The sequence below is a fragment of the Diaphorina citri genome, unplaced genomic scaffold, assembly GCF_000475195.1.
Source record: "Diaphorina citri unplaced genomic scaffold, Diaci psyllid genome assembly version 1.1 scaffold340, whole genome shotgun sequence".
NCBI classification, from domain to species: Eukaryota; Metazoa; Arthropoda; class Insecta; order Hemiptera; family Psyllidae; genus Diaphorina; species Diaphorina citri.
Window position 1 is genome coordinate 1 of NW_007377775.1, and position 11,177 is coordinate 11,177.

The 11,177-nt window shown below is 40.7% G+C and overlaps 1 protein-coding gene across 1 annotated transcript; it reads right to left on the minus strand.

The window, feature by feature from the left end:
- Positions 1-2,740: 2,740 nt before the first annotated feature.
- Positions 2,741-10,594, minus strand: LOC103507753. Its single transcript, XM_026822541.1, has 5 exons — positions 10,568-10,594; positions 4,379-4,562; positions 3,614-3,712; positions 3,051-3,069; positions 2,741-2,906 (listed from the first exon to the last, which is right to left on the minus strand). The coding sequence occupies exons 2-5, from the start codon at positions 4,502-4,504 to the stop codon at positions 2,797-2,799; spliced, it is 354 nt and encodes a 117-aa protein (XP_026678342.1). The 5' UTR covers positions 4,505-4,562; positions 10,568-10,594; the 3' UTR covers positions 2,741-2,796.
- Between the last annotated feature and the right edge of the window lie 583 nt (positions 10,595-11,177).

Genomic DNA, 11,177 nt, shown 5'->3' on the forward strand with positions numbered 1-11,177 from the left:
ACCTTCTTCTTCTCCTTTTTGTCCTACTCTTCTTTATTCTTTTCCTCCTCCAAAAAAAAAATTTTTTTTTTTTTTTTTTCTACTTCTTCCAACCCAACCTTTCTTCCTTTTTACTTTCCTTATCCTATAGGAAGGAAAGATAAACTGGAAACTATAATCTCCCTATCTTTCGATAATCCAAGTAGATTTATAACGGTACCTAAGTGCTTATATATATATAATTGTGTTAACTTATCTATACCTGCCTCCTATGTAATGAAATAAACTTTCGCTGCCACTGTCAACTTTACCTTGTTTTTCATAATAACTGTACACTCTTGTTTTCTTGTCTCTCATGAACCATGTATTCTATATCGCGTCACAGAAAGTCTTCCAATATTACTAGTCATAAAAATAGTATACCTTGTCGTAGTGTCGTAACCAAACGAAAAGATTTTCATATTTTCAACCTCAAACTTCTTCCGCTAACCATCGTCTTTCTAATCCGTCTAAGAAAACCCCGGGTACACCTAGACGCAATGTTTCCACTTGTTCTACTGCCGTTCCGGTCACCCCTTGTTCGATCGACTTGTCATTATTGATGGACAAACTGAACCAGCTGGAGATCCAAAACCAGTCTCTTCTATCGAAGGTGGAAGATATGTCGTCTGCCCTTACTGCTCTCGATACCAGGTGGATGGACAGGATCGAACAGGTTGAGATCCGGAATTCCGGAATCAGTCTCTCGAGAGGAAGGTTGAGGAACTCACTGTAATGGTTCAGGACCTCAGCTCTAGAGCTCTAGACTAATCCGAATTAAGAAGAAAACTGGTTTGAATCTCGCTTGGAAAAGGAGGAAATTAGAAGAAAAATCCGTCTCGAAAAAAGGATTATCCAGACGAGAGACGAGAGGTCGAAAATTTCTAACCTCAAAAACTTTTTCTCATTTTCAAATTTTCGTGCCAAAAACGAAGTTGATATTTGGCGGTGTTGTCAGCAGCAGAGCATAAAAAATAGGGAGCATAACTTTCAGTTGCCAGATAGATGACGTCATAGTGTCCCAGTGTGGTGAGCATAATATTTTTTTTTATTATTAACCCATCAAAATTGGTCAAGCCGTTTTTGGTGAAAAGAGAACAACAAAAGGTCCATCAGAGTAACAGCGCCGTAACAGACAGACACATATATGTACATGTTTCTGTGTATGCAAAATGCAACATTTTAGTCGAATTTCGCGTTATTTTCATAGTATAACTTCTCGCTGTTTCTTATTTTCAAAAAATGTTCTTTTTCTACGTTTCTGTTGAAAATTAAAAAGTTTCTCTAATTTTATTTACTAAGATTTGATTTGATTGATTTTTTAATTCAAGACTTGGTTGATTTTTGTTTCATGTAGGCCTGCTTCGCTTCCGGGTTGTTCCAATACATTCGGAGCATACTCAGCTTTTTCTTTCCCAAGCCATGCACCCACGACGATCTGCTACAAGCAAACGAAAAAGCCCCCTCCGTTGCAAGGCTCTGGAGGTACCAACCTACCAACTATAATGAAAAGAAGATGTCTCCGAAAGTACAGTAAGTAGGAAGTAAGTAGATTCCTATTTAGCTTCTTCTTCTTCTTCTTCTTCTTCTTCTTTTTTTTACCTGTATGATCTTGATCTGGTTGGCATCGGATGATTTGGGCGGGGCAGAGGAGTGAATATGATACACCAGGGCATTGACAAATCGCTCATTGGTGTGGGAGTGTGGTTTGGCAGGTGTGCATCCCATCAGGGAGCATGTTACCCCTCGCTGGTCTGTGTTACCCCGAGTTAGAGAGATTTTCAAGCTGTTCCGTGTTACCCCAAGTTAAGGTCCGTCCCCACGTGTCGTGAGTTTCATCCGATTTTTTTTTCGAATGTCCTGTAGGCAATGTACAACGCCGACCCCGTCTGAACACGGGAAAAGGCGAAGAAAAAGAAAAAGAAGAAGAAGAAGAAGAAGAAGAAGAAGAAGAGGAAGAAGAAAATAATATTATTGTAAAAAAAAGTAAAATTAATTAACACGTCTCTCTAAAAAAATAGAAAGTAGGTAGGTAATATCGAAATAATAATAAAAAAATAATATGGAAAGTAAAGGAAACAGCAAGCAGCCACACGCGAACTCTTTTGTGACCCTCACCGGTAACTATACTGAAAGTTTTCTGTGGTCATTTTTCGACTGACAAAAAAAAAACGATAGTAAACTAAAACTTCTATGTAGGTACCTACATATTATGTAAGTACATAATATTATACTTCTAGGTAACTTGTAGGTACTTACTTTTGCTTTTACCTTTTCCTTCTTCGTCCTTTTCTTCTACTTCCTCCTCTTGTTTTTCTTCTTCCTCCTTCCCCCTCTTCTTCTTCTTCCCCCTCTCCTTCTTCTTCTTCTTCTTCCTCCTCATCTTCTTCTTCCCCCTCTTCTTCTTCTTCTTCTTCTCCTTTTCAAGTGTGTTCGTGTTTCGTTCAAATTAGACCACAAGTGTTATAACTGGCGAGGAAAAGGAATATTCCTACCAAATTTCAGCTTTCTAGGTGTTGTGGTTCTAGAGATAGAGCGATCAGTGTGTGAACTATGAAATGTGAAATGTGAATGAGTGAATGGATCTCGTTCTTATAATATAAGATTTATTTTTATTATTACCTATTATTTATTTTATTTTTTCAGTATGCTGTGTGTTTATGTTTATTATAAAGTGTCCACACATAGTCGACCCGTCGATCGACAAGGTGAAGAGGTGAATCTATGTTGTCGAGGCAGTGTACGGTTTCAGTCGACGTCGGCCGACGGCACCCTTATTTAGGTACTCATCTTACCTGGACTGAGCACAGTCATTTGGTACTGAGGATTGAGTGCGAACATCTCGACATTGTTTCTACAGCCTCCACCTGTTAATCCGGCTATCCAATGTCCCCTCTTGACGTCGGCCGACGGCACACTTATTTAGGCACTCATCTTACCTGGACTGAGCACGGTCATTTGGTACTGAGGATTGAGTGCGAACATCTCGACATTGTTTCTACAGCCTCCACCTGTTAATCCGGCTATCCAATGTCCCCTCTCTCGAACACACTGTGGAAAAACAGTAGACCTGAGGGTTTAGTGAAATATATCCTCCCGAAATTAAATGTAATGTAAATGCAGTTTTTTTGTGTTATTATGTCACAACTTTGGTGCTCACTGCAGCATTGTAGGATTTTCCCAATATCTCAATAATCCTAAAATCCAATGTTTACCTACCATGCTGGCACCGGTCGCTATGCGCATTTATATGTCATAGCTACTCATTTTCCTCACGAGGCTGAGTGGGCCCCGCAACAGCCAGTCACGGAATCAATCATTTGCATGATACAAATTTCTTGACCCCGCCGGGAATCGAACCCGGGTCTCCCGCGTGCAAGGCGAGCGCAGTGACCACTACGCCATGGGAGCTGACATCCTCCTGAAATTAGAACTAGAGAAGAGGACAGGCAGGATAGGAGAAATCCAGCCGAGCCGTTCTGGGAACGATGATTATCTGTTCAGGATAAAATTCGCCCCGGTCGAAAATTGAACCAGTACTTAACCTAGGGCATAAAAGAAAGCTCGTAGCTCGCTTCGCTATAAGGAAACTTACGTTCATAGTTTGTTGAGCTCTCTGGAGCCACCCTTTGGCATCGAAATCCTGAGTGGGGGTGTTAGATTTGGAATCTTCCAAATGGTCCACAATATCCTCCTGTAATGATAAAATTTCTATTATAGAAACCGCCCAGGATAAATTCTGCCCAGGGCGGAAATCGAACCCGCGACCTAGCGCTTACCTACAAGGGGGACGCGCTACCATACCAATGCGTTTGAGCTCCCGTTTTTAAGCGAAATAAAAACGGTGCTCAAACGCATTTTTTTTTTTTTTTTTTTTTTTTTTATCATGATCATCCCCTAGTATAGTAGGTATGCAGCAAACTGGAGACCACATGCACCCACGACGATCTGCTACAAGCAAACGAAAAAGCCCTCTCCGTTGCAAGGCTCTGGAGGTACCAACCTACCAACTATGATGAAAAGAAGATGTCTCCCAAAGTACAGTAGGTACAGTCCACTTCAACTGGGAAGTCCGATGGCCTTTGGGTGCGCACTCGTCAAAAAATAGCTCGTTGATTAACAAGTAGGTAAGCATGTGAATAGTTGATCCCATGGGATTTTTCACACCGAATCGAATGGTGAAACTTTTAGAACTGTCCGACTTACAGTATTGAGAAGTTGCGGTTCCCCTCCATGCGCTTCCATCGGACTTCCCAGTTGACGTGGACTGTAATTAGGAAGTAGGTAAGTAGATTCCTATTTAGCTTCTTCTTCTTCTTCTTCTTCTTCTTCTTCTTCTTCTTCTTCTTCTTCTTTTTACCTGTATGATCTTGATCTGGTTGGCATCGGATGATTTGGGCGGGGCAGAGGAGTGAATATGATACACCAGGGCATTGACAAATCGCTCATTGGTGTGGGAGTGTGGTTTGGCAGGTGTGCATCCCATCAGGGAGCATGTTACCCCTCGCTGGTCTGTGTTACCCCGAGTTAGAGAGATTTTCAAGCTGTTCCGTGTTACCCCAAGTTAAGGTCCGTCCCCACGTGTCGTGAGTTTCATCCGATTTTTTTTTCGAATGTCCTGTAGGCAATGTACAACGCCGACCCCGTCTGAACACGGGAAAAGGCGAAGAAAAAGAAAAAGAAGAAGAAGAAGAAGAAGAAGAAGAAGAAGAGGAAGAAGAAAATAATATTATTGTAAAAAAAAGTAAAATTAATTAACACGTCTCTCTAAAAAAATAGAAAGTAGGTAGGTAATATCGAAATAATAATAAAAAAATAATATGGAAAGTAAAGGAAACAGCAAGCAGCCACACGCGAACTCTTTTGTGACCCTCACCGGTAACTATACTGAAAGTTTTCTGTGGTCATTTTTCGACTGACAAAAAAAAAACGATAGTAAACTAAAACTTCTATGTAGGTACCTACATATTATGTAAGTACATAATATTATACTTCTAGGTAACTTGTAGGTACTTACTTTTGCTTTTACCTTTTCCTTCTTCGTCCTTTTCTTCTACTTCCTCCTCTTCTTCTTCTTCCCCCTCTTCTTCTTCTTCTTTTCAAGTGTGTTCGTGTTTCGTTCAAATTAGACCACAAGTGTTATAACTGGCGAGGTGGCGAGGAAAGAAAGGGGAGGAAGAGGAATGGGAAGAGGAGGAGGAGGAAAAGGAAGGGGAGGGGAAGAGGAGGAGGAGGAGAAAGAATCAGGACAAATTTAAGGATGTGTGTTAATTATACCGTAACCGTAAGTTACACTCGTAAAGGTGCGTCCAACGGTCTACACTTACTTCGTCGACCGCGAAGGCCGGTCGACTGAACCGTCTACACTGCCTCGACAACAAACATTTACGTCGTCGATCAACGGCCTTCGACTACGTTTGGACACACCTTCTTCTTTATTATTTCCGTGTTCTCTTGATTTGCAGGCTTTGAAATTGATGCCTTTATCGGAGTTTTCTGTGGGTCGAACACGGCTCAGTGTATGATTTATGTCTTGCACATTGCATAGTTAAAAAGAAACTAGGCGTTCATACAATTTTTGTTTTTATTGTCTAACTGCAGTAACTGAGTTTTTGTGACCTTTAAAACCTTTAAACTGGACATTTAGATTAGACCTTTAAAGAAAATTTATTATGAGGTTACCTATACCTTAACAGGCACCTGTTATTATCAGAATAGAATTTATCTTGTTTTAAATTGCTAGCATGAGGCTGAGAAGTCCCTTTGACCTAGCAGTCCAAACAGAAACGAAAACTTGAAAAAAAAAAAAAAGGTATTATTATTATTATTATTTCCGTGTTCTCTTGATTTTCAGGCTTTGAAAGTGATGCCTTTATCGGAGTTTTCTGTAGGTCGAACAAGGTTCAGTGTATGATTTATGTCTTGCACATTGCATAGTTAAAAAGAAATTAGGCGTTCATACAATTTTTGTTTTAATGTCTAACTGCAGTAACCGAGTTTTTGTGACCTTTTAAACCTTTAAACTGGACATTTAGATTAGACCTTTAAAGAAAATTTATTATGAGGTTACCTTTACCTCAACAGGCACCTGTTATTATCAGAATAGAATTTAACTTGTTTTAAATTGCTAGCATGAGAAGTCTATTTGCCCTAGCAGTCTAAACAGAAACAAAAACTTAAAGGATAAAGGAGGGAGTGAAGGCCGTGCTGGAATACCTACAGCTCATCGGCTTTTACACAAAAATATAACGCCCTAAGAGAGGCCCCACGAAGGACAAGAGATTGTTAAAGTGGGAATAATAATAATAGGAAGGAAAGTAATGTAATCGGGTCAAAATTTCGATGGTCAGTTTTTAAGGCCAAAACACGTTTTGAGGTTCCTGGAGCCTAAATCCAAAGTTTCAGCCATTGGTCCGTGTGTGTGTGTCTGTCTGTCTGTCTGTAAGCAAAATATCTCGAGAACGGTAAGAGCTAGAGACTTGAAATTTGATATGTAGCTGTCAAATGTGACAAGGATGCGATGCGAAACTTTTGGTTAAGACCGGTGCAACGGTTGGCGGCATTTTACCACTTTTTGTCGGTTTTCGGTGTAATTTAACAATATATTGGGAACAGTATGAGCTGGAGACTTGGAATTCGGTATGTAGTTCACAAATGTGACAAGGATGCAACTCAAAACGTTTGGTCGAGATAGGTGCTGCGTGTGGCGGTATTTTGACCGCTTTTTGACCTTTTTGCGGTTTTCAGCTATACTGACTAAACGGTTAGAGATATTGTAAAAGTTTGGTTATAAGAACAAGAACACCCAAAATAAGCATCATTCAATAGGATGAGGAAAGTCGTGTGATGTTCACACCCTTCTTCTCTCAAAGGGAAAAGAAGGAGGGAAGAAAGAGGAGGAGAACTTATCGCGTGACTCACAGAAATTTTCATCCCCACTCCACAAGAAGAAGAAGAATCTTATAGAATACATAACCATTAATTAATTAATCAGGTAGAAAACAAAATGTTCATCATCCTTGAAGAATCAGTGGTGCTATAGTCAAAAAAGCAACAAATTCTAACAACACATTTCTTAAAAAAGTAAAAATTTATCCAAAATAAATTCGAACATTATCGAAATCTGAGGAACTACGAGTAGGTAGGTATGTAACAACGTAAAATTAGTATAAACATTAAAAATAATACCTATACCTAATGAGAAAATTTTATTCGTGGCTGAGTGTGCGTCACACACACTAGGTTTTCAACTTTTCACCCTACCTAAGGCCAGTTATTCACTACCAGGTGGACCTGACAGGTACACCTGTTCAGGTCCGCCTGTCAGTTCTACCTAATAGTGTGTGTGCTCTGCTCATCAGGTAGACCTGACAGGCGGGACTGATCAGTTTTGTACCTGTCAGGTCTACCTGATAGTGAATGGCTGGTCGAAGGACCACTGTACGTCGTAACTTTGGCTTGACGTCACACATTTTCATTTCGTCATCAAGTGACGTCATACGTCCAGGTTGATCAACTTTCGGAGCTGTATCTGAGCGCACGAATAGAACACAAGCTCGAACTTTGCCGAGCTCGCCCGATAGGTAGACACGATGACCGTGTAGTGACCGGAGGCCAGGCTAGTGGTTGACCCGTCCTTTGTACGGGACCACCACACACACACAAATACACCCCCCACACACACCACACCCACCCATACCTGGGGCCGAGGCCTATAGTCGCCACTGGTGAACTCTGGCTGAACACAGAGCAGATATTCGGCCGCCAAACGCTGGTTTTTGAACTCTGTCTGAGGGGAAAGGAAAGTGAACGTCAAAAGTTAAATAATTACTTTAAAAAAAAAAAGGTTTGAGAGAGGAAACTGTGACTGCCAAGGTCTTATCATTCCGAAATCGTGGAGAAAAGGAAGACAGGATAGGAGAGAGCCAGCCGTTCCGAAAACGAACATTATCCGGTCAGGGTAAGATCCGCCTCGTACGGGAAGCGAACCCGCGAGCTAGCGCTTACAAGGCAGACGCGCTAAAAAGCAACCTAAAGGCTGACTCTTAAATGTTTATACTCACCTTATACACATGAATACCAATGGGCAATAATACTGAAGAACGCTCATCCTGAGACAAACCAATGAGAACTTCGCTAAACCCCGAAATTAGAGAGAACTAGAGAAGAGGACAGGCAGGATAGGAGAAATCCAGCCGAGCCGTTTTGAGAACGAAGATTATCTGTTCAGGATAAAATTCGTCCTGGCCGAAAATTGAACCAGTATACTTAACCTAGGGCATGAAAGAAAGCTCGTAGCTCGCTTCGCTATTTATTTATTTATTTATTTATTTGATTACATCAAACGGGTTCTTGCCCTTTACTAACTATATGTTACAATAATTCCCTATCTAGACCTAGCAAACTTATACCTATCAAAAAAAAAAAAAAAAAAAAAAAAAAAAAAACTTACGTTCATAGTTTGTTGAGCTCTCTGGAGCCACCCTTTGGCATCGAAATCCTGGTTGGTGTTAGTTTTGGAATCTTCCAAATGGTCCACAATATCCTCCTGTAATGATAAAATTTCTATTATAGAAACCGCCCAGGATAAGTTCTGCCCAGGGCGGAAATCGAACCCGCGACCTAGCGCTTACCTACAAGGGGGACGCGCTACCATACCAATGCGTTTGAGCTGCCGTTAATAATATTATTGTAAAAAAAAAGTAAAATTAATTAACACGTCTCTCTAAAAAAATAGAAAGTAATATCGAAATAATAATAAAAAAATAATATGGAAAGTAAAGGAAACAGCAAACAGCCACACGCGAACTCTTTGTGACCCTCACCGGTAACTATACTGAAAGTTTTCTGTGGTCATTTTTCGACTGACAAAAAAGAAAAAAAAAAAAAAAAAAAAAAAAAAAAAAAAAAAAAAAAAAAAAAAATTTTATTTACCCCCCTACATTTTATATGGGAAAGTTTTCTGTGGTCATTTTTCGACTGACAAAAAAAAAAACGATAGTAAACTAAAAGTTCTATGTACCTACCTACATAATATTTATTATGTGTAGGTATTACATATTATGTAGGTACATATTATACTTAGGTAACTTGTAGGTACTTACTTTTGCTTTTACCTTTTCCTTCTTCGTCCTTTTCTTCTACTTCCTCCTCTTGTTTTTCTTCTTCCTCCTTCCCCCTCTTCTTCTTCTTCCCCCTCTCCTTCTTCTTCTTCTTCTTCCTCCTCATCTTCTTCTTCCCCCTCTTCTTCTTCTTCTTCTTCTCCTTTTCAAGTGTGTTCGTGTTTCGTTCAAATTAGACCACAAGTGTTATAACTGGCGAGGAAAGAAAAGGGAGGAAGAGGAATGGGAAGAGGAGGAGGAGGAGGTGGAGTAAGAATCAGGACAAATTTGAGGATGTGTGTTATTGATAATTTGATACCGTAAGTTACACTCGTAAAGGTGCGTCCAACGGTCTACACTTACTTAGTCGACCGGCGTCGATCGATGTCGACTGAACCGTCTACACTGCCTCGACAACAAACATTTACGTCGTCGATCAACGGCCTTCGACTACGTTTGGACACACCTTCTTCTTCTCCTTTTTTGTCCTACTCTTCTTTTCCTCCGCCTCCTCCTCCTCTTCTTCTTCTTCTTCTTCTTCTTCTTCTTCTTCTTCTTCCTTCTTCCAACCCAAACTTTTCTTCCTTTTTACTTTCCTTATCCTATAGGAAGGAAAGTAATGTCATCGGGTCAAATTTTCGATGGTCAGTTTTTAAGGCCAAAACACGTTTTGAGGTCCCTAGAGCCTACATAAATCCAAAGTTTCAGCCATTGGTCCGAGTGTGTCTATCTGTAAACAAAATATCTCGAGAACGGTAAGAGCTAGAGACTTGAAATTTGGTATGTATATGTCAAATGTGACAAGGTTGCGAAAGAAGTTTTTGGTAAAGATCGGTGCAACGGTTGGCGGCATTTTATCGCTTTTTGGCGGTTTTCGGTGTAATTTAACAATATATTGGGAACAGTATGAGCTAGAGACTTGAAATTTGGTATGTAGTTCACAAATTAATGTGACAAGGATGCAACTCAAAACGTTTGGTCGAGATAGGTGCTGCGGTTGGCGGTATTTTGACCGCTTTTTGACCTTTTTGCTGTTTTCAGCTATACCGAATAAACGGTTAGAGATATTGTAAAAGTTTGGCTATAAGAACAAATAAGCATCATTCAATAGGATGAGGAAAGTCGTGTGATGTTCACATCAGATTTTTTTCTCCTTCTTCTCTCAAAGGGAAAAGAAGGAGGGAAGAAAGAGGAGGAGAACTTATCGCGTGACTCACAGAAATTTTCATCCCCACTCCACATAATTACTAGTTATTAAGGCCCCCGTGCCTACTTGTCGTTCGGGGAAAAAAATCGTGTCGTGCGTAGTGGGAACACTCTCATTTAAAGTTCACTGCCTACAAGAACATTTTGTGTCGTTCGGAAAAAAATCGTGTCGTGTGTAATGGGAACACTGTCAAAATTACATTGCCTATAGGGCATTCGGAAAAAAATCGGACGAAACTCACGACAGATGGGAGCGGGCCTTTAGTGTACGTTTATCTCCCTGCTATAGACTATAGGTATTATAGGTACGTCTGGACTGCCACCGCTTCTAAAAGAAACAGGTGTCTGGTGGGGGTTCGATTACCGCTCGGGGCGAAGTTTATTCCAAACAGATGAGATGACCTATATGATTTTGGGGTGCTAAGACATCTGTTGTTACAGTTCCCTCCATGAAACTTCTTTTTTTTTTCAACACGTTTACCTGTTTATTTTAGATATACCTACCTATATATAGTGCATTCCCACCTTAATTTTTGAACGGATGAATTTAGAAACCTGAAATTTTGTATACGAGCTTATATTCACCTCCAGTTTCTTATAGGATAACTAGTGGTTGACCCGTCCTTTGTACGGGACCACCACACACACACAAATACACCCCCCACACACACCACACCCATCACACACATCCCATCACACCACACCCACCACCACACACCACATCCACCACACACCAAATCACCACACACACACACCACACCCATCCCACCACACACACACACACACCACGCCCACCACACCCCCCCCCCCAACACCACCCCACCACCACCCCACCAACACCCCCCCCACACC